At 44.3% G+C, this 23,980-nt stretch overlaps 2 protein-coding genes across 2 annotated transcripts in view; one reads left to right on the forward strand and one right to left on the reverse strand.

Annotated features, from left to right (window-relative positions):
- IFT140 (intraflagellar transport 140) overlaps positions 1–23,980 on the reverse strand; it is a 62,184-nt gene that overhangs the window by 15,377 nt on the left and 22,827 nt on the right. The window lies entirely within an intron of this gene.
- TMEM204 (transmembrane protein 204) lies at positions 581–21,370 on the forward strand. The gene is made up of 3 exons (XM_039360727.1): positions 581–1,763; positions 12,725–12,880; positions 21,066–21,370. The coding sequence occupies exons 1-3, from the start codon at positions 1,484–1,486 to the stop codon at positions 21,308–21,310; spliced, it is 681 nt and encodes a 226-aa protein (XP_039216661.1). The 5' UTR covers positions 581–1,483; the 3' UTR covers positions 21,311–21,370.

Below are 23,980 nucleotides of genomic sequence, written 5' to 3' on the forward strand. Positions count from 1 at the left end.
AAGGACCCCACAGTTCTCCTCCACCTCCTTCTCTCCTTCCTCCTCTTTGCAAACCCTACTACTCCCTTCTAGCACTGATGATGTTACCAAGTTTGGTAATGAAACGTCTGCAAGAAAACCATCCAGCTCAGAGAGCACCAAGGACCCCACAGTTCTCCTCCTCCTCCTCCTCCTCCTCCTGTTTCTCTCCTTCCTCCTCTCTGCAAACCCCATTCCCTTCTAGCAGTGATGACGTTACCTACTTTGGTAATGAAACGTCTGCGAGAAAAAACAACCAAGGACACACACACACACACACACACACACACACACACACACAGAGGATTTATTTCCTTCCATGAGATCCTTGAGAGGTTTTGTTGTTTTTTTAACCACCACACAATATTATCCTAACAATTCTTCCTGGCAGAGTATTGCCGAATGAACCCCTCTCTCTGGGAAGCCCAGGAGGGGAAGAGCAGGACAGCCATGGAATGAGGCGGGAGGGAGGGAGGGTGGCTGGGAGTGGGGAGAGAAAGAGACGGGACTTTAGAAGTCTGTCTTTGACTTTTCCTTTCAGGAAACACATCCTGTTCACATCGGAGAGGGCCGTGGCAGTGGCCCTGTCGGTTGGTTGCAATCGGCTACGCCCTGCGGTTTCACCAAAACCAGCCGCGCAAACAACCGTTTCCTTTTCATGGACAGATAGGAGAGGAGGGGGGGGGGAGAGAGAAAAAACTTCCTTGCAGCAAGGATTCTGTTTTCCTGCTCCGGCAGTGTGCGGGCTCCGTCATCGGGGAGGGAAGAGCAAGCAGCGGTGGAGAAGAATCCCTGGGAATACACACTCTGCAGCTTGGCAGGACTCTTCCTTGGGGATGCAAGCCTTTCATCTCTCTTTCTTGGGGATTGGCTTTGGCACAAAGCGCTGAAGCCGAGGACCCTCCTGGAGTCGTTCTGAGAAATTCGGGTGACGGCAAAAGCGTTTCTGGGGTCTTGACACCTCTCATGCAGGGCCCAGCTCCTTCCCACATCTGCGCGCCAGAAGGCTGAAGGGACGGACAGCCTTCAAGAGGCATTTTGGGCCTCGGCTGTCCGAGAACACCACTCCATCCCCGTAGCCATTGCCTACGGTCGTCGGACCCTTTGCAAATTGGGTGTCGGAAAGAATGCGCCTCCTCAACTTCCAACTCTCCACCAGCTTGGTCCTACTCAAAGGGGAGGAAGGTGGATAAAGCAAGCCCTGAGGACGAACGAGCAATCTGGAAGCCTCGCTCTTGCCTTCTTTTGCACATGGATTTCTCCTCTCTGCCTCGTGGGTCTTTGTGCGGCCAGAAACTTCCCAGCAGCTGACTTTGAGAATGAATGGCGATGTACTCTAGCCATTCCTAACGCGCTCCTGCACCTGCCCTTCCACCGACAGACCCAATTCAATGTCCTGCAGCTGATTTGGGGACGCTTGGATCTTCTCCCAAGAGTGGCTGCCGGCGTTGGGTGACCGTCAGATATGACAGTCCAGAAACTGATAGCCACAGCCGTGTTGGTAGCGCTGGTGTCCCTGATTCTCAACAATGCGGCTGCCTTTAGTCCCAACTGGGTGTACCAGACCTTGGAGGATGGGCGTAAACGCAGCGTGGGGCTGTGGAAGATGTGCTGGCTGGCAGAGAAGGGCAAAGGAGGTGTGGGCGCAGGTGCCAAGCATGGGCAAGGGGTGGAGCATGAATGCGAAGCCCTGGGCTGGGGTTCAGAGCCCGCTGGCTTTCAGGAGTCCCGAAATACTGTCAAACGTAAGTCTCGTTTCGCATTTGTCATTCTCGACTCGGTCTTACAAGTGGTCCGTGAGGCACGTCCCATAGGTGCTTTTCTCAAAGGCGACTGGATTTTCTTGAGTGGTTTTTTTTTTCTTTCTTGAAAACATTTTGCTTCTGAAGAACTGAAGAAGCAGCTTGTCGGATGAGAAGTGAAACGTTTTCAAGGCACAAAAACAAAACAAAAACCCAACAACCCAAGACAGTCCAGTTGCTTTTGGGAAATGCACCTTTGGGACAATCATGACTGAGCATCTCCAAAGACGCTGGGTCTGCTATGCAGCACACTTTGCTAAAAACTTTGCACCTGAAAAACTAAAAGGCGGACTGTGAAATATTTGCTCCATCGGGGCTCGGTCTGGAAAGGGCTGAGGGCCATAGGCTTTTCTCTCTCTTCAGAAGAAGCTTCAGTGAAGCAAGAAAGATACTCGGGGAGCTAATGAAGAGAGGTCGGGTCCAGAAAAATAACACAGTTGGGCTACAAGAGATGGAGAAAGACACAGAAGATACAGGAGGCAGAGTGAATGCGGTATTCAAAGCTAGATAAAATGAACCAGTTTGCAAGCATCTATTTTGATTTAAAGCCATCAGCAAAAGCTTTAACAGAGGATTTGCTGTAGTAGCTGATCCCTGCACTGATCCAAGGATTGGATTAGACACTGTTTCTCAACCTTGTCAACTTTAAGATACTACTGGGACTCTGGCTCCCAGAATTCCCCAAGCATGCTGGCTTGGGAATTCTGGGAGCTGAAGTCCACACCCCTTAAAGTCGACAAGGTTGAGAAGCACTGGACTAAATGATCCTTAATCCTTCATCGCGGTGAGGTTGGCTGTTTCATTTTAGGCTTGCAATCCAAATATGGCACTGTTAAGACGGGAACCGTGGGGTTCACACCCCCAGTCCAACCTCTTGGTTAAAAAAACAAACCAAACGTGATGGAAGATTTCTCCTGGCAAAATCTTCCTGGTGGGAGAGGATAAAAGGGGTCATTTTTGCGGGGGGGGGGGGAATGACAGAGAACAACCAGTTATGAAACTCTTCCCTCTTGATCTCTTTCCTTTTGTAAATCTGCTGCAGGCTACAGCCTTCTCGACTGTACCTTATTTATTTATTTATTTTTTAAAAAGGAAAAACTGGAGAACAACTACACTCAGCTCCATGACACGGGAAGTTTGACCTTTTGTTGTGCTATTTCCAGTTCACTAGGTGGCAATACTTGGCAAGGGGTGGGAAGGGGTGAGGAAAATGTCTAGGGAAGCCTATTCAAAGAGCAATATAGGAAGTTTCTTTCCAGCAAGTCGAATTCTTTGCTCCATTTCAGCCAGTAATGCCTGCTCCTCGCTGACTATCCTTCCCCAAAAATTTAGGACATCCTTTCACAGCTTGACTCCCTCTTCCTTGTGTCCCCCCTCGTCCTTCTCTTCATTAAATTAGACGTACCCAATTCCCACAACCGTTCATTATATGTTTTAGCCTCCAGTCCCCTGATCCTCTTTGCTGCTCTTCTCTGGACTCTTTCCAGTGCAACTACAGGAGACAAGCTATTCCATTGTTCTGTCAGGAAGTTTCTCCTTAGTTCTAGCTTGCTTCTCTCCTTGATGAATTTCCATCTGTTGCTTCTTGTCCTGCCTTCAGGCACTTTGGAGAATAGCTTGACTCCCTCTTCTTTGGGGCAGCCCCTGAGATATTGAAAGACTGCTATCATGTCCCCCCTCGTCCTTCTCTTCATTAAACTAGACATTCCCAATTCCAGCAACCGTTCCTTATATGTTTTAGCCTCCAGTCCCCTGATCATCTTTGTGGCTCTTCTCTGCACTCTTTCTAGAGTCTCAGCCTCTTTTTTACATCGTGGCGACCAAAACTGGATGCAGTATTCCAAGGGTGGCCTTACCAAGGCCTTGTAAAGTGGTATTAACCCTTCACGTGATCTTGATTCTATCCCTCTTGATTCTATCCCCTCCTTGTCATCTGCTACCTGGGAGCTACCTGGGAATTTCCCACCCCACCTCATCCCACCTGTTTCCCAAACAGACCTTACTAAATCTAGGAAGTGGATCCCTCCAAGTTTCCTTCCAGAATATAACGGTCAAATATGTTTCAGAGATAGAATTCTCTGCTATGTGGTTTTGCTTTTTTTTTAGACAGCTCTGATTCCGCTCTTGACCACACAGCTCTTTCATCCGAACACAATCTCGGACTGGTGCTCATTGGGGTCAGAATTCATCCCAGAATATAAAATAATCGTACAAATGTGATATTGTTTGATATTTGAGGAGGGGAATGATTTGAGTCGCCCAAAGTAGCAGTGAAAAAAACGAGGCCGCCTCTGTGCCTAGAGATTTTGGCTAGTTCTCCAGAGCAAGAAAATGCAGAAAAGAGAAGAAAAGTATGTTTACGGAATTGTGTAGACATTTGCCACTGCATATTCTGAAAACATGTCTATCGATAAGAGTTCACATACTCTCTCTCAAGAAAAGCAGGATGCGGTGATCAGAAGAAGCTCTGCAATCTTCACGTGTTGCTTTTTTTGGTAGGATATCAATTTCTCAATCACTGGAAATCTGGCCCTCAGACCCATTTTTGCTTTTAATTAGGTGTTTCCTAAATACATTAAAGCCACGAGACACTAATATTCAGCAAAGACCGAGATCCTTTCTAAAATGCAAAAAAACTGCCAAAAATTAACCGCAGGGGGATTAAAAAAAAAGTATAGTCTTGTGAGTTCTCACATTCCACTTTAATGCTGCTAATCTTGTCCTTACCAAATAGTTTCTTGATTGACCCAGTGAAGTATGAAAGTAGCTCAGAAGAAAGGATATGTTATGGAAACCCACTGGTTGCAAAACAGCAAGAGACCTGCTTTAGAGCTAGTCAGGATGAAGCTGAGGGCATCTAGATGTCTTGGCAACTGACATGTATTTATGACAGTTGCAGTGTCCTGGGGTCATGTGACAGGTCCCCTTTTTGCAACCTGCTGGCAAGCGAAGTCAACGGGGAAGCCAGATTCATGAATAACTGTGGCAAGAAAAGTCTTAAAACGAGGCAAAATTCACCCAAGAACTGTCTTGCTTAGCAACAGAAATACGAGAGAGAGAGAGGAGAGAGAGAGAGAAGAGAGAAAAAGAGGAGAGAGAGAGAGGGAGGAGAGAGAGAAAGAGAGAGAAAGAAAGAGAGAAGAGAAAGAGAAAAAGAGAAGAGAGAGAAAGAATAGAGAGAAAGAAGAGAGAGAGAGAGGAGAGAGAAGAGAGAGAAAGAAGAGAGAGAGAAGAGAGAAAGAGAGAGAGAGAAGAGAGGAAAGAGAGAGAAAAGAGAGAGGAGAGAGAAAAGAGAGGAGAAAGAAAGAGGAGAGAAAGATGAGAGAGAGAGAGAGAGAAAAGAAAGAAGAGAGAGAGGTAAAAGAGAGAGAGATCACTATTTTTGTAGTTTTTGGTTAGTTCTCGTGGCTGGAAAAATTCTTCTATCCTGATTATGGCCCCATTAGAATGACTGGCGCACGGCCAGCCTCTCAACTCAAGAATCCAACAATTCTACTCAAGAATTGCCAATATTGTTGGAGAAGCATGTGTGCCTTTACTGAATGATTTTTTTTTATAAACAGAAGGATTAGCTACAACCCAGAGAAATTAGCCAGAGAAAGCTGTTTTCTATCACAGCAATTAAAGAGAATGTGAAGATGATTAGAGTGAAGAATAGTTGGCTTTTGGTCTGCGGTTGATCGTGGAAAAGAAGAGGAAAATGGACGCCGCTGGAACATTTTAAGAGTCAATTTCATCCATTATTCTGCATCCCATAATGTCCTACCAGGCTCCACAGAAACCAGGGGGAAATGACAGCTTTTTCTCAGTTACTGCTTTGCAAGAACCACTATTTGGTAGCTTATTACTGCGTCTGGACAGGAAAGCTCTAACTTCACAAAATCGACTCTTCTCCTTCTCAAGCCTTCTGAGCTAGAAGACACATCATATTTTGAGATAGTGAATTTCAAACACAATGTGCATCCATCTCGGATCTGCAGTCCAGGCACTGGAATTGGAACTTCTCCAGAGCATTCAGTTAGGTAATGGTGAGGGAAATGCCTCTTTTTCTCCTACGTTTGGCCAGTTATTTCATAAACTTTGATGAGATCTTGCTCGTTTTTCTAAGATGGGGGTATGTGTGTGTCTCCAAACCTGGCAACTTTAAGACTTGTTGACTTCAACTCCCAGAATTCCTTGGCCAGCCATGCCAAGTTGAAATCCACAAGTCTTAAAGCGGCCAAGTTTGGAGAGCCCTGTTCTAAGAGAGAGAACTTTCAACGCCTCATCTTTTCCTTATTTTTGACGGTTTCTATAAGTTAATAAAAGTTCATGTTTTTGTGCCACGATCGGTCTGGAGCAGTGTGACTACGGCAACTAAGCCAGGCTTACTGCTTCTCAAAACCAGAGCTGTCTGTTGCATGGACAATCTCGTGCAGAAGCTATCCAGGCAGTTTACAAATCCCATTAGTCTCATTTAGCAACAAAAATTTGGGGCTCAGCTGTAGCTGTAAGTCAAGGACGACCTGTAAATTGGACAAACAATGAACGGAAGAGAGTTGGAAGAGAGCTTGGAGGTCTTCTAGTCCAATCCCCTGCTCAGGCAGAGACCCTATACTATCCCAGACAAATGGCTGTCTAGTCTCTTCTTAAAAACCTCTAGTGATGAAGCACCCACAATGCCTGAAGCCAAACCATTCCACTGATGAATTGTTCTAACTATCAGAAAGTTCCTCCTTAATTCCAGGTTGCTTCTCTTCTTGATTTAATTTCCATCCCTTGCTTCTTGCCTTCAGGTGCCTTGGAGAAGAGGTTGACCCCCCCCCTCTTCTTTGTGACAGCCCCTTAGATATTGGAAGACTGCTATCACGTCACCCCGAGCCCTTCTTTTTATTAAACTAGACAGACCCAATTCTTGTAACCGTTCTTCCTATCCCAAAGGTGCTTTTTCACAAGGCAACTGGACTTTCTTGTTTTTTTTCTTTGAAGATGTTTTGCTTCTCATCCAAGAAGCTTCTTCAGCTCTGAGTGGAGGAGAAGTGGAATATTCTTCAAAGCAAAGCAAGGAAGTCCAGTTGCCTTGTGAAAAAGCGCCTTTGGGATAACTATGATCCGGAGGATTGAAAATCTCCATAGACATTCTTCGTACGTTTTAGCCTCCAGCCCCCAGATCATCTTTGCTGCTCGTTGGTGGTTTTCTTTTCTTTGTTGCTTATTTTCTCCAGAGCTTTCCTAGTGGTCATGAATAAGTGGTGGCTGTCCAAAGACTGGTACTCTAGACCAGTGGTTCTCAACCTTTTTAATGCCGTGACCCCCCAACCGGTCGTAAGTCGAGGACTACTCAACAGGTCGTAAGTCGAGGACTACTCAACTGGTGCAGCAACGTTTGCAGAATGGGACTTTTGGCGGGCTCAGCAGGGCAGAGACAGCCTGGACAATTCCTATTGGCTTTCGAAAGCCAATAGAATTAGACTCTATTCAAGAGAGTCTATTCTATTGGCTTTCAAAAGCCAATAGAATAAAAGGGAGTAGCACAGCTAAGGAAAAGGGCGTTGTTTGGCGACCCCCGTGAAATGGTCGTTCGACCCCAAATGGGGTCCCGACCCACAGGTTGAGAACCACTGCTCTAGACACTCTTGCAGTGAGTGATGTGCTCAGACCGATGGCTGTGGTTGCAAAGGAATCCTATTCACAGCCCAAAACTACAAGAGTACTGGGGACAGTTTTGCAAGCAGTAGCAGCAGAGGCGTGATAAAAAGGGTCCAGGAGCCAAGGGCGTGAAAGTCTCTTTCAAAGACAGAGGAAAGAAGCAGGCGGTAGAAAGCTTGTTTCCTACAGGCTGGGCAAGGAGGTGCAGCAACACAGGCCGGGCCTTATTATAGCTCTTTGGGTCAAGCGTTCAAGTAGAGGGGAGTGGTCCGAAGCGAAGAGGGACTACGTGATCTGCTGGGAGTGCTAAATATAAACACCTGTCCAGTTGAATTATATGATTTACAGAAATACATTTCCCAGATGAAGTTTGGGGGGGGGGAGAGAGCCAGGCCAAAGGCAGAGCAGCTCTGTGTGGGAATGGGAAAGAAAGAGATGTTTACAGAGGCAGCAGACCAGAGATAATGTTGGGATTTATTAGCCATGTCTCAGAGACTTTGGAAAACAGCCAGGCCAAAAAAAAAAAGCAAACCCGGAGGAATTATCCAAAATGTCAGACTGTTGGAGGTTCATGTCTTCTTAGACCAAAAAGGAAGAAACCAACTTTCAGAGAACCAAAGTTCTCCTCCTGCAAAGGCCTAGCTTTGAAGGAGCCCAGATTTAAGTAGCTCGTCTTTTGCTCTTCGTCAATACCTACTTCGCGTGGCTTAATCTAAGCCATGACATGGCTTGTTTATCTTTGGCTTAGAGTGTTGTGGTGAAGTCACCCATCTTTGCTTTTTGAACTTGGCTTGTGGTTGAACTATTGGGCGAACCCAGACGGTTCTGTTTCATTCAACGAGCCACGGTTACACAAGCCACAATTTAGGACCATGCATGATTGCCGCCGAAGTCCCAGCTTAATTTCAGACACTGCTTACGTGACCTATTTGAGACTTTTAAAAATATCACTTCCTTGTGACATTGCATGAAAAAGCTGTGGGGAGAGTGGTCTGTTGGAGAGGAGAACGTCAAGGAAAGATGTCTAATTTGTTGGTTATTAAATGTACAGTTAGTCCTGGACTTCCAGCCATTTGTTGGGTGACTGTTCGAAGTTACAACAGCACTGAAAAAAAGAGACTTACAATCGTTTTTCACACTTATGACCATTGCAGCATCCCCATGATCAAAATTTGGATGCTTGGCAACTGACTCATATTTATGACAGTCGCAGTGTCCCGGGCTCATGTGCTCACCTTTTGCAACCTCCTAACAAGCCAAGTTAATGGGAAGCCAGGATCACTTAACAACCGTGTTATCATCTTAACAACAGCACTGATTCACTTAAGAACTAGGGCAAAGAAGGATTGTACAATGGAGCAAAGATCACTTAACTACTGTCTCACTTAGCAACAGAAAATTTTGGCTCAATTATGGCCGTAAGTCAAAGACACCTGTGTTGTTGTTATTGTTGTTAGTTGCGAAGTCATGTCTGACCCATCGCGACTCCATGGACAACATTCCTCCAGGCCTTCCTGTCCTCTGCCATCTTCTGGAGTCCATTTAAGCTCACGCCTGCTGCTTCAGGGGCTCCATCCAGCCATCTCATTCCCTGTCGTCCCCTTCTTCTCTTGCCCTCCATCTTTCCCAGCATCAGGCTCTTCTCCAGTGAGTTCTTCCTTCTCATTAGGTGGCCAAAGTACTTGAGTTTCAACTTCAGGATCTGGCCTTCTAAAGAGCAGTCGGGATAGATCTCCTCTAGGACTGACCGCTTTGATCGCCTTGCAGTCCAGGGGACTCACAGGAGTCTTTTCCAGCACCATAGTGCAAAGCAACGAACGTCACAGCCTCTCCTCTTGTTTTTCCCCGCAACAACCATTCTGGCGGCACGGTAGGCTGAAAAACAGTGAGCCTCCATGACTGAGGGAGAATTAAAATTAGTCTTGCCATTCCCGGTCCAAAGCCTTAACCGCTATGCCGCGCTGCCTCTCCAATATCTTTTAACAGCGTATTGATTGTCTTTCCCGGTATTCCAATTAGAAAGCGAGAGCCATCTGCACAAGCCCTCTGGAAACAGAGGATTTGATACGGCAGATTAGGTGATTCATTCAATTGATAGGACCACTGAAATCTGATAACTCTTGGTGTGGTGTCTCCATGTTTACACATTCCTGGCTCATGTTCAAGCACTGCATACATATACTCTTTCCTCTTGTGGGAAAAGCCAATTTAGGTCAGGAACATAGGCTGACTGATTTAGGAGCCCGATGCTGTTTCGGCCTAGAAATCAGCTGCCACTGTTCTCACGTTAAGAGCCTCGGTATATCCATATAAGCGGTATCAAGGTACATGATGTTATTTCTAGAAATAAAATAAAATTCCCCCTTTAGGACAGCCCCTTGATGATCAAACTATACAACGAAATATCACTCAAATAATGCATGGATTGTGAAAACAGGTGACGGGGTACCAATGATTTTGTTTCAAAACAATTGCTATGTGAAACGATTCCTCCCTTCGTTATGAATGACTGCAGATGATTCATTTATAGATGGCTATAGATGATGCATTCCGTCAACTTCCAATTTCTTAAATTAGCCTCTGAAGTCCAAACCGCGAGCAACATGAGGGATAAAAATGATGAAAAAAAGAAATGCACGTGTGGTATTTCAGACAGGAGATGTCCAAGCTCTGGAACAATGCCTGGAAGTTTGCTTTACAAGTCTCTCCTTTTCAAAATAAACCCAAGTATTATGAGAAGGAAGGACTCACTGGAGAAGAGCCTAATGCTGGGAAAGATGGAGGGCAATAGAAGAAGGGGACGACGGAAAATGAGGTGGCTGGATGGAGTCACTGAAGCAGTAGGCATGAGCTTAAAGGGACTCCAGAAGATGGTAGAGGACAGGGAGGCCTTGAGAAACGCTGTCCATAGGGTCGTGATGGGTCGGGCACGACTTTGCAACTAACAACAACAACAACAATTATCCTTCGGAGATTGCATGTTCATGTTTTTTCAAGGCATGGAGAGGACTCCCAAAAGTACAACTGGGCCTTTTAGGAAGTAAAAAAACGCCTCTGTTGGATGATATTTTTGTTATTGTTGTTCAGTTGGAAAGTTGTGTTTGACTCTTCAAGGTCCCATGGACCACCGCATGCCTGCCCTCCGCTTCTCCCAGAGTTTGTCCAAATTCACGTTCATTGCGTTGAGGACATTATCTATTCCTCTCAACCTCTGACGTCCCCTTCTCCTTTTGCCTTCTATCTTTCCCATCATCGGGGTCTTCCTCCAAAGAGTCCTCACTTCTCATTAAGTGGACAAAGTATTGGAGCTTCAGCTTCAGTAGCTGACATTGCACTTGCTGAAAATGAATGATGCTTACCGAGAATAATTGTCTGGTGTGAAGAATGCTTGAAGTTCTGAGAGGTTTATGAGGCTGACAAAGTTAAATAAGAATTTCTCAACGTCACCCTTTGGGTTCTCTTTAGATTTTTTTGTTTTCTAGAGAGTAACCAGAGTGATAGCCAGTCTATTGATGTTATAGTAACTTTCACCTCTGCTTAGCATGATTCTCTATTAAAGGTGTAGCGACTGTGACAGAGGGTCAAAAGTAGCTGGGGAAATTGATCAGAGCAATAGGGAATATGCTCAATATCTCGGCGTAACTCTTCTTTTATTTTTCTCCTCTATTTTGGGGGATATTTTCATTTATAGCAAGTCCCTTTAGACTGAGTTACACCCTTCGTCAATCCCGAAGATGCTTTTTTCATAAGGCAAATATCATGGTTCCAACAGATGAAACTCTTCCAAGAACTTCCTCCATGATGAAATCTTCCCCAAATCTTTGTCAGCTTATCCCCCAAGTCTAGGGACAGCGACTGGAGCTCGGGACCACTAGATAGTTTGGAAAGTTTGGAGATTTTGGCTTAATGTCATGGTTCCAACAGATGAAACTCTTCAAAGAACTTTGAGGCATTGTTTACCTTAAAGAATCTTTATTCAAGTTGCATAGATGGGCAGGTACATGGTCGAAGCCAAAATCTGGATTCCCCTCCCCTTAGACTCTTTCTAGAGTCTCAACATCTTTTTTACATCGTGGTGACCAAAACTGGATGCCGTATTCCAAGTGTGGCCTTACCAAGGCCTTGTAAAGTGGTATAATCCTTGACTCACAATCACAGCTGAACCCAAAGTTTTCATTGCTAAGCAAGACAGTCGTTCAACGGGTTTTGCCCCATTTTTACAACCTTTGTGGCCTCTCTTGTTGTTAAGTGAACCACTGCAGTTAAGTTAGTAACCCGGTTGTCCAGAGAATCTGGCTTCCCGATGGACTCTGCTCGTCGGAAAGTCACAAAAGGGGATCACGCGACTCTGGGACGCTGCAACGGTCGTAAGTATGAGACAGCTGCCAACGCTCTGAATTTTCATCCCATGATCCTGCGGACGCCGCAAAGGTTGCAAGTGTGAAAAATAGTTGTAAGTCACTTTTTGCAGTGCCATTCTAATTTTACACGGTCACTAAATGAATGATTGCAAGTTAAGGACCACCTGTATTCTACTATAGCCAGGAGCATTGCAATAGACAAGGGACTCAAATGCCTCTCAAACTAATATACTGATGGATTAAGGAAGATGATCTCTATGCAGTACCTTCCCAAAACACCAGGAAAAAAAAATCTCTAAGTGTTAGAGGCATTTTTCACCTTATATACTGTGTATCTGAAAGATGAAGGGCAAGAGGAGCCGAGGTGGCGCAGCAGTTAGGGTGCAGTACTGCAGGCCACTTTAGCTGACTGTGTTCAGCAGGTCAGCGGTTCAAATCTCACCGGCTCAAGGTTGACTCAGCCTTCCATCCTTCCGGGGTCGGTAAAATGAGGACCCAGATTGTTAGGGGCAATGTAAATATATATATATATACATTGCTTACTGGTGTACACCGCTTAGAGAGAGCTTGCACTTAAAGCGGTATATAAGTCTCATAAATAAATAAATAAATAAATAAATAAATAAAGAGAAGAAGGGGACGACAGAGAATGAGGGGGCTGAAGCAGTAGGCATGAGCTTAAATGGACTCCAGAAGATGGTAGAGGACAGGAAGGCCTGGAGGAACGTTGTCCATGGGGTCGCGATAGGTCGGACACGACTTCGCAACTAACAACAACAACTGTGTGTATCCAAGTCCTGATTTTTAGAGCATCCTTTGGTGCCACTTTGTGTTGAGTTAAAAAAAGAAAATGGGAGAGTCCTGTTCCTGCTAACTAACAGGTTTCTGTCTCACAATTGTTCCCCCCCCCCGCAGTGCAATTTGACATGATGCGTGCCTGCAATTTGATTGCCACCGTGGCCTTGACAGCCGGTCAGCTCCTCTTCGTGTTGGGATTGGTAGAGCTGCCCATTATTTCCCAGGATACCCAGTGGTGGGAAGAAGCCATCGCTGCTGTGTTCCAGCTTGCCAGTGAGTACCGTCAGTTGCAAAAGTAGGAAAACTGCCTCACCTGGGAGAAGCGCCAAGGGGTCCCCGTTCAAAACCTTTTCCAATTGGGTGCAGGCATTCCTACAAGTTGGTAGGAATCCCTTCCGTAACGACATCCGGTGCTGGCGTAGAAAAGACGGCCTGTTCCGTCTCCACTCAAACATAAAAATAGAGGGATGGGAAAACTTAAAGGGAAAGATGGAATTCCCCATAAGAATCGGTGGCCAAGAATCTTTTTTTTTCTTCTTTCAAGATTCTTGGTTGCTGTGAGCACCAATCATGCTATGATGCTATTCTCTCTCTCTCTCTCTCTCTCTCTCTCTCTCTCTCTCTCTCTCTCTCTCTCTCTTTCCTCTCTCTTCTCTCTCTCTTCTCTCTTCTCTCTCTTTCCTCTCTCTTCTCTCTTTGTCTCTCTCTCTCTCCTCTCTCTCTTTTCTCTCTCTCTCTTTCTCTCTTTGTCCTATTTATGACGGTTGCATGTGATCCGGTAATCTCCTGACAAGCAAAGTCAATGGGGAAGCCAGATTCGCTTAACAAACTTGTTACTAACTTCACAACTGCAGCAATTCGCTTAACAACAGTGGCAAGAAAGGTCGTAAAATGGGGAGCAAGCCCACTTAACAACTGTCTTGCTTAGCAACAAAAAAATTGGGGCTCCATTGTGGTCGAGAACTGCCTGTACTGCTCCTATTACACGATTAACCCATCAGGTTTTTAAGAAAACATTGGACAGCCATTTGGCCAGAATGATATAGGTCTCCTGCCTGAGCAGGAGGTTGGACTAGAAGACCTCTGAGGTCCCTTCCAACTCGGTTATTCTCTGTTCCTAGAAATCCTGATTGCATTTCCCTCCTCCTTCCCATCCAAAGCAGCCTGAGCTTCTCTTCCAACAGCTCGGCCTGCCTGCCCATTGTCCGAGCTCTGCTCTCCTCTGTTTTTCGCCAAGAGGAAATGCATTTTGGCCCGCTTGAGATTTGTTGTTTCATTGACAAACAGTACAAGAGGGCGGCCGTGTGCCTTTCTTCTATCACAGTGGCTAATTTTAGATTAGGGATTTTTTTTCCCCCCTAGGCTACAGTCTGTTTTAAACACAGTCAGAGAGAGACAGAAGGGCGCCAGGATTTCCCGACACAGGAGAAGGAAATGCCTGCTGTTACCTGTTATGCAAGCTGAACCTTGAAATCCTCAGCACTGGGAGTGGAAAGGGGGAGGGGGAAGAGAGAGAGAGAAAGAGAGAGAGGGGGAGAGAGAGGGGGGAGAGAGAAGAGAGAAAGAAAGAGAGAGAGAAGAGAGAGAGGAAGAGAGAGAGAGAGAGAACAGAGAGAGGGAAGAGAGAGAGAACAGAGAGAGGAAGAGAGAGAGAGAAGAGAGAGAGGAAGAGAGAGAAACAGAGAGGAGAGATAAAGAGGAGAAAGAGAGAGAGAGGGAGAGAAGAAAGAAAGAGAGGAAAAGAGAGAACAGAGGAGAGAGAGAGAGAGAACAGAGAGAGGAAGAGAGAGAAACAGAGAGGAGAGAGAGAGAGAGGAGAAAGAGAGAGAGAGAGAGAGAGGGAGAGAAGAGAGAAAGAAAGAGAGAGGAGAAGAGAGAGAGGAAGAGAGAGAGAGAGAGAGAGAGATTGAGGTTGGAATTTTTCATGCAATGCTATGAAGAGCGGCCACTGTGAGCCCTCTGATTGAAAGCTTGAAGTGTGAAAAACAACGAAGGGAACAGAAGACAAAGGTGACAGGGGGGAAAGGCATACATCACCACCGGAGGTACCAAACTCCACTCTTCCCACCAACTTTATTTATTTTTATTTTTGATAACAAACAATAGCAGACTGGCAAAACAGGTTCATAGCCAAGTGTCAAGGGAGTTTTGTTCAAAGCATTTTTGTAAGCCTTATATACATTAAAGGCCTCGGGAGCTGAACCTCAACCGACAGCAGAGAATAAATGTTTCCAGATACTGAACCTTGCTGATGGTGCTGGCCTAAGTGCCAAAGGATTGATGCTTTTGAATTGTGGTGTTGGCTAAGACTCTTGAGAGTCCCTTGGACTGCAAGGAGATGTGATCGGTCAACCCTAACCCTACCCTAACCCTAACCCTAACCCTGAAGGAAATGGACCCTGTCTGTCCTTTGGAAAGACAGATACTGAAGTTCAAATACTTTGGCCACCGAATGGGAAAAGAAGACTCATTGGAAAAGACTCTGAGGTTGGGAAAGAAGGAAGACAAAGGAGAGGACAGCTGAGTATGAGACGGTTAGATATTGTCATCAGTGCAATGAACATGAATTTGGGCAAATTCAGGGGGGGGGGCAATAGAGGACAAGGGGGCCTGGCATGCTATGGTCCACGGGGTCACAAAGAGTCGGACATGACTTAGCAACTGAACAGCAATCTGGTGTAAAAAAAAAAAAAACACCTGATCCAAGCAAAGGAAGTTAAGCCTCCAATATGTACAATTTGCTTACCTTCAAATTCAACTCTTTGGGCAGCTTTTCTTTCTATTCTGATGGGGCCAATGCTGGAATGTTTTGCCCGTCTGTTCAATATCCACATCTGAGAGATGTTTATTGGACAGAACGAAGAAGATAAACTACAGTAATGTATTCCGTACGCTACTCAGAGCGCCTGGATTTTCAAATCCGTCTTTTAAGATGCAGAATGAAGATATTCACATATTAGCTTGCCTTTTATCCGAGTGAAGGAACAAAAAAAAAAAAAAAGAAGGAAAGAAAATAAATCCCTTGGCCACCTCTGCATCTTACATGGATAAAAAGCAAAGGCCAGGTTTTCACTAAGCAGCAGGGTCTTGAGCTAAGGGTATGAATACAACCCGTGTCTACAACTTGGCAAAGCGGTTTTGTTTTCCAGAACCACAGCTTTGTGAATCCAGAACACAACGGGGCACCTTGTTTTTTTTTAATCTTTGCACCCTCTGAAGCAGCCTTTGGAAAATGAATCGCAGTATGGCAAACTCTGATGAGCCTGAATGGGAGCAACCACGTGCAAAACATATCAACACTGGAAGTTTTTAAGAAGAGATTGGACAACCATTTGTCTGAAATGGTGTAGGGTTTCCTGCCTGAGCAGGGGGTTGGACTAGAAGACCTCCAAGGTCCCTTCCAACGCTGTTATTCCATTATTCTTTTACTCTCTAAAAAATGCTACATGACTCAAAAGTTTGATTCCCCCCTACTCTCTAAGTGGTTTACAGAGTCAGCCTATGCCCCCTCTCCGACAATCTGGGTTCTCATTTTACTGATCTCGGAAGGATGGAAGGCTGAGTCAACCTTATGCCGGTCAGGATCGAGCTCCTGGCTGTGGACAGAGTCAGCCTGCAATACTGCATTCTAACCACTTGAGCCACCACGACTCATTACTCAAGTAGATTATATCACTGGCACTGATGATGTTACCTAGTTTGGTAATGAAACATCTGCAAGAAAACCACCAAGCTGAGAGAGCACCAAGGACCCTGAATATTCTCTTACCTACAGATGTGTTCCAATGACTCTGGAAACTTTAACTCTTTTTTTTTAAAAAAATAATAATAATAATAATTCCAAAATTAACAACAACAAAAATTAGAGTGTTGTCATAATAGCAAGCCTCTCAGATCAATGATATAAAGTACACGTATTGATTTATTTTCATCCTAGCTTCCTAGTCTGCAGGACCTTACAACTGGTCATCATATGTCGAAAGAGAAGACATGTTAGCAAGAAAGCCACATGTTTCAGCCAACCTACCTCAAATACCCCAAACAAAACTCTGACCCTGGCAAGCAAGCCTGATGGGTCAGCCCTCCCCATCACACGGACATAATGGCTCCCAGCCCTGCCTCACTTTGACTTGAGCCACCTGGGTCTGTCCTAGAGAGAGGTGCATCCTTTTTGGAAAAAAAAACAAAACAAAAGAGAACCCTAGCAAAATACAACTTTAGGAAGCTGAGAGGAAGGAAAGAGGGACGGAAGTACTGTTGCCCTGGCAGTTCCAGGACTGGACAGCCACACACCTTACAGGAAAGGGCTGTTTGCTTTGGAAAAGGAGGGTGGGGAAACTGAAAGTGGCTTTTTGCAGAGAGAGCTTCGAGCTAACGTTCCTAGGAGGTTCCTCCTGGGAGAGATTCACGTTATATTAACATATGAAAGACTGATGGAGACGTTCAGCGACTTGGACTGCTGCATCTGCTCATACCATCGAAAGCAACCTCCCAGTTCAAGAAGAAGGTCCCCAAGTATGAAGATCTTTAAAAAAGAGGGGCAGTTACGGTAACTGAACTGGCCAGTGTGACAGAGGCATGTGGACCGTTACACTTAATCCAAAATCGCAGGACTGCATGGGGGCGATTCACTGGAGAAAGCCATTCTGTTTGGAAGGGTTAGTGGTAAAAGGAAACCAGGTTGTCCAAGAACACAGTGGCTGGACACCCTCAAAGCCTGCGTGTTTTTAAGGTTGCAGAACGAGAGATGAAAACTTTGGCCTTCATCAAAGTAGAGAGAAATGAAATTTAAAGAAAAAGAAGAGCTCTGGTGTTCATCTTGCCCAACTGTTTCCAGAGCTCCTTTCTCCCATTTCCTAATGGTGAGAACAATTAATCAGAGGAACAACTTGCCCCTCCAGAAGTTGTGGGTGCTCCATCACTGGAGGCTTTCAAAAAGACTGGACAGCCATTTGTCTGAAATGGTATAGGATCTCCTGCTTGAGCAGCGGGTTAGACTAGAAGATCTCGGATCTCGGAGTCCTAGTGGACAATCACTTAAATATGAGCCAGCCGTGTGTTGCAGCTGCCAAAAAGACCAACACAGTGTTGGGCTGCATTAACAGAGGGATAGAATCAAGATCACGTGAAGTATTAATACCACTTTACAATGCCTTGATAAGGCCACACTTGGAATACTGCATCCAGTTTTGGTTACCACGATGTAAAAAAGATGTTGAGACTCTAGAAAGAGTACAGAGAAGAGCAACAAAGATGATTAGAGGACTGGAGGCTAAAACGTATAAGGAACGGCTGCTGGAATTGGATATGTCTAGTTTAATGAAGAGAAGGACGAGGGGGGACATGATAGCAGTATTCCAATATCTGAGGGGTTGCCACAAAGAGGGAGTCAAGCTATTCTCCAAAGCGCCTGAAGGCAGGACAAGAAGCAACAGATGGAAACTCATCAAGGAGAGAAGCAAGCTAGAACTAAGAAGAAACTTCCTGACAGTTAGAACAATTAATCAGTGGAACAGCCTGCCTCCAGAAGCGGTGAATGCTCCAACGCTGGAAGTTTTTAAGAAGAAACTGGACAGCCATTTGTCCAAAATGGTATAGGGTTACCTGCCTGAGCAGGGGGTTGGACTAGATGACCTCCAAGACCCCTTCCAACTTTATTACTACTACTACTACTACTACTACTACTACTACTACTACTACTACTACTATTATTATTATTATTATTATTATTATTATTATTATTATTATTACCTCCAAGGTCCCTTCCAACTCTTGTTATTCTATGTTCTAACCTAGCACGTACCTTTTGGGCTTGCTAGCATTCCCAACCAGCAATTTTTATTTTGGATTATTAGCCTTTTCCTTCCAAGAAATATCCAAAGCAACCACACTGCAGAGGAGATTTAAACAAGCTGGGAAATCGGTCGGGTGTATCTGGAGCAGCCCAGACGGCCCATCCTTATGAGTAATAATTACACTTGAACTGGCTTGCTTTATCTTATATCATCTTGTGCCCAAGAATAGATTTTTTGTCACAGAAGGCTCGCAAGCCGGGCCACGGATGCACAAAGGAGGAGACACGCCGAAAAGTGGAGACAGCCAGTCCTGACCTGTCCTTGCCCACAATCCTAACGGAAATGGTATCTGTAGATCTTTATGTCTGTTTACCACCCTTTTGTTTATCCTAGCCTCCTTTTGCAAAGAGGCCCTTTTGTCTGTGTGAATTCCCTTCTGTTGTGGTGGTTAAGGAAGTGTTTATGAGAGAAGAGGGAAGCTGGGTTTTTTTTTCCTATTATACAAGGCCTACTTGCTTCTTTGTATATTGTTCTTGTTAGGCTAATTAGGCCTATAAATTACTTCCATCCAAAAGCTCATTAACTTGGACCGAGCAGGGTGGAGTAGAGACCAAGAGGACCAGGGCGGTGTTGCAAGAGACCCGTCAAGAGACACACCAGAAGCTGTGTTGACACCTGCCTGAATGGAAAGTAGGACAGTTTTTTTATGTGGTTCTTCACACAACCTTCTGGGTCAAGATGTTTCGGATTCTACTTCTGACCCCTTGATCGGTTTCCTGCATGGCTAGACAAATCTCCTCACCTCAGTTTCCTCAACGGCGAAGCAAGAATAACCGGATATTTAGGATACACACGAAGAAGGAAACGGTGCTGGGATAATGCTTCGTGTTCATAAAGATCTTCAAGACCCGGTGGGAGAACGCCGCGTTAAGAAAAGCAAAACATTGCTGCACTTTGAAAACCGGACTCTTTCCTGCCATGTCGCAGGAGGAAATCCACCTCCAGATAAAGGAATTTCCCAGGCGAAATTGATGGATGTATTTTCCCATTTAGAAATATCCGCGCTTCTACCATCTTTCCTGGAAAGCTTCTCAGACTTAATTTTTTGGCCTCCTGAATCACAAACACGGGGGGGTGGGCTGTTGGGGTGAGAAACCTCCTTTGTGACTTAGTAAATTAACTTTGATCCGTCAGGTCCTTGGGTGAGAAACAATCTGTTGCGCTGGCAGCGTTCAAATCATGTGCAACGTGCAATGCATATCGCTGGAGTGGCTAAGAAATGTTATTAAAAAAATGAAATGCATACATGCAGATATGCATTCAGATAGCCTAACTTGTGGTGCTGGAGAAGACTCCTGTGAGTCCCCTGGACTGCAAGGCGATCAAACCAGTCAGTCCTAGAGGAGATCAACCCTGACTGCTCTTTAGAAGGCCAGATCCTGAAGTTGAAACTCAAGTACTTTGGCCACCTAATGAGAAGAAAGAACTCACTGGAGAAGAGCCTGATGCTGGGAAAGATTGAGGGCAAGAGAAGGGGACGACAGAGAAGGAGGTGGCTGGATGGAGTCACTGAAGCAGTAGGCGTGAGCTTCAATGGACTCCAGAAGATGGTAGAGGACAGGAAGGCCTGGAGGAACGTTGTCCATGGGGTTGCGATGGGTCGGACACGACTTCGCAGCTAATAACAACAAGCCTAACTTGTAGAAATATGCCCACATGTCCACAGAATTGTATCCACATTATTTTGCTTAATATGACCCAGCAAAGAGATGAAGGGCATACTCTGTTGTGCCAGCTTCTAGAAAGATTGCATCTGATTTATGAAATCATGAAAGCACAATAACATCTATGGGAAATATAATTTTTCTCCCAACCAACACAACGAGTATATGTGGTGCAGATGGTGGATATAGACAACCACAGAATTTCCCTCCCCCCCAAGTATTTCTAAAGGGAATGAACATAACTGCATCCATCTGTACTCCATTGTGTGTTCAACTATTCTGGACACAGAGAAGATGCAGTTGGCCTCCTCGTTGAATAATGCCTAGAAGAGTTTGGGTGTCCAGCTTTTTGGCTTGCCTCGCCCACCACGACTGAAGAGGAATTGTTTGCCCCGAATATACAATATATAAGAGCCGTGGTGGCACAGTGGTTACAATGCAATGTTGCAGGCTAACTCTGCCCACTGCCAGCAGTTCAATCTTGTTGACTCAGCCTTCCATCCTTCTGAGGTCGGTAAAATGAGGATCCAGATTGTTGAGGGCAATAGGCTGACTCTGTAAAGTGCTTAGGGAAGGCTGTAAAACACTGTGAAACGATAACATAACATATATGCTATATAACATATAAATATATATAAATAACAAACTTCCTTTATTTTTTTTTATTTTTTACTGTATCTTGTGAGGTCGCATTACTAAGCTGTTCAGGGCCGAGAGCTGGACAGGCCTGGCCTAGAGCTTAACCTCATTTAGAATGGAGTAATTTAAATAATCACTTTTGATCTACACCTTGGAAGAAAAGAAGCAGATTATTATTGTGCTTAGCCTCTTGGGGGTCTTTGAAAGTCCTGTCCTTCATGCAAAACATTTGTCCCTCCTGGACGTTGACATCTTGGGAATATTATTTAACGTGAATTTTCCAATTTCATTTTCTTTCAGGTTTTGTTCTGGTCATTGGTCTGGTGACTTTCTATCGTATCGGACCCTACACCAGCTTGTCCTGGTCTTGCTATCTGAACATTGGGGCGTGTCTCTTAGCCACATTGGCTGCAGCCATCCTGATCTGGAACATCCTTCACCGTCGGGAGGACTGCATGGCGCCCAAAGTCATTGTGATTAGCCGCACGCTGACCGCTCGCTTTCGGCGTGGGCTGGAGAACGACTACGTCGAGTCCCCGTGCTGAGAACACGTAGATGGGAAGAGGGAGATGATTCAACTACCACAGGCGGATCAAAAAAAAAAATAACCACCTGACTGCTTTCTATACATGGGCGATATAATTTAAAACCACAAATTTCTCTGTTCACTTATATATTTTCTGAGGTTTTCGCGGGTGTTTGTATGTAGGTCTTTGGTTATTCGGGTTTTCTCCTGCGTAAAATTGGAAGTGTCTTGGCGACATTTCGACGAAGTCCCATTCGTCATCTTCAGGCTGATGTTTTCAGCTTCGTGCTTCGAGGAGCAATGAAGCTGAAAACACCAGCCTGAAGATGACGAATGGGACTTCGTCGAAACGTCGCCAAGACACTTCCAATTTTACGCGGGAGAAAACCTGAATAACCAAAGACCTACATATATATATATGCAAAATTTGAGAGGCACCGAATCTGGCTGGAACAATTATTCTTACAGCAAAACAAAAGCTTCAAAATCAAAGACAACCAGGATAATTGTAGTGTTTGGAAGGCTTGGCAGAAATGTCTTTTAACCGAGCATGAAATATTTAAGATTTCAGGCTTATTGTCTTTAAAGCCAATTTTGCAGAAACATTTCCACGCCACTTAGCTCTTGATAAAGAGCTCCATTCTAGGGCTGCCATCCTTCACGATAGCTGCATTATCCACATCAAAAATATTGGGCTTTTCTCTTTCTATCAGCCTTAGCAATTTTTTAAATCAAACATTGAATGCTGGCCTTTTTTTTTTTTTTAAATTTGGTGCTAAAGTGTAGCTTTTCTGCCTGAGTGCTTTAGCCAAAAGAGATACAAGTAGTCCTTGACTTACGACCACGAGTCTAAAATTTCATTGTTGTTAAGTGAGAAAAGTTGTTCAGTCAGTTTTGCCCCATTTTACAACCTTTCTTTCCACGGCTGTAAAGTGAATCGCTGCTGTTGGTAAGTTAGCAACCCGGCTGTTAAGTGAATCTGTCTTCTCCCATTGACATTGTTTTGTCAGAAAGTCGCAAAATGGGATCACGGGACCTTGGGATACAACAACCGTCATAAATATGAACCGGTTGCCAAGCGTCTGAATTTTGATCATGTAAATCATAGGGGTTCTGCAGAGTCGTAATTGTGAAAAATAGTCCCAAGTCACATTTTTCAGTGCCGTTGTAACTCTGAATCGTCACTAAATGAACTGTTGTAAGTCGAGCCCTCTACCTGTACTGAAATATAGAATCAAGCCAGTGCAGCTTCAGAAGATGCTTTGATGAGGTGGGAAGACCAGCTTACTAAATTTATGGGAGACAAGAATTTACTCCTTATTTACCCAAGGGGGGGAAAAATAATCCATCAGAAATTTCTGTCGGATGACTAGATCCCTGATATGCCCAGCTATGTTTGGCTTTGATAAAACATTTAGCAAAATATTTAACCCGTGAAGAATGATACTATAGAGGTAAGGACGGAGGGGGAAAAAAAAGGATTGGATGATGAGGCTATTGACCTAAATATTTAATGTCTCTTTCTTAGAGACTTTTGTAATATAACTGCTTCAAAACTTTGCTTTGGCTTTCCGCTTCCCATCCTTGTTTTCTTCAGAAAGGGAATAATGAAGCTAGCTCTTGAATTTCATAGTATGACTTAATATGACGCCAAATAAAAGACATTAAACAGGTATATCACTCTGTACCTAAGCTTTAATAAGCTACCTAACCTAAACAATACAAACCCAGAAGCTTAAACTTTATATGACACCTGCAGTTCTTGAGGAATTATTTCTGTTCTGGATGTGTAACAATTGCATTTTTCCTCCTTAGGTTACTCAACTGTTTAGAGGACAAAAACCTGCTATTAGACGAAAAGTAATATAAGAATATGTGCAACATTTACGAAGTACTTTGACATCTTTCGCACTACGTATTGTAGAAAATACCTAGACAATGGATGTGGACAATTACGATTGAAATTATAGGTAAAACAGCTACCAATATAATCCTTTGGACACCTTAATGTTGATATAAATTTTCTTAGCTACAGTATATTCTACCTCTCAGTAAGTTTAGTCCTATAAAACATGCAAATTAGGATAAGAAAATTCAAATCACAGTGTACTTATGTTCTAGAGTTTACATCCCACTTCAAAGCACGCCTCTAGTCTTTTTCAGATTTAGAAAACTATCTTGCTGGGACTAAATTGACCTATCCTTTAATCAAAAAGTGAACTTCATTTCAACTTACCTGCCTTGCTTTCTAGCAAATTTCTATAGCTGCTGAACATAAAATGTGCTCTTATTAACTGCCATTTACAAAAAGACTTTAAATACTAGAATATTTAAGATGTATTATTTCTGCTAATATTGCAATAACCATCATTATAATGTGAAATTAAAATCAAATGGTTCTGCCCCCGATTCCACTGTAAGAGTTGAATTCCCTGTGTTTGTCTTAGACATAGTAATGAAGTTGAAATGGTAGATTTGCCTTTAAAGAATAAAAAAGGCAAAAGTAAGGAGGTTTTATATTTATATATTTTGGGGGTTGCCACAGAAAAGACTTGCCTAGCTCCTACTCCAGGAAACTCATGAGGGGGGAGAATTAATAGGCTATCTTTAGAAATTAGTTACATGGCTTTTCAGGGTGAATGGAAATTGGTACATAAGGACATGAATTTCAAGCTATAAGAAGCTTGAT

Source organism: Crotalus tigris, unplaced genomic scaffold (genome assembly GCF_016545835.1).
Source record: "Crotalus tigris isolate CLP2741 ecotype Arizona unplaced genomic scaffold, ASM1654583v1 scf7180000019173.45859301935:6455823, whole genome shotgun sequence".
NCBI classification, from domain to species: domain Eukaryota; kingdom Metazoa; phylum Chordata; class Lepidosauria; order Squamata; family Viperidae; genus Crotalus; species Crotalus tigris.

Excerpts from the sequence above, each read along its gene's own strand:
- TMEM204 (XM_039360727.1), top strand. The coding sequence starts at position 1,484 with ATGACAGTCCAGAAACTGATAGCCACAGCCGTGTTGGTAGCGCTGGTG. Across the intron at positions 1,764-12,724 it reads GTCCCGAAATACTGTCAAAC|TGCAATTTGACATGATGCGT; the intron begins GTAAGTCTCGTT and ends CCCCCCCCGCAG. Across the intron at positions 12,881-21,065 it reads TGCTGTGTTCCAGCTTGCCA|GTTTTGTTCTGGTCATTGGT; the intron begins GTGAGTACCGTC and ends ATTTTCTTTCAG.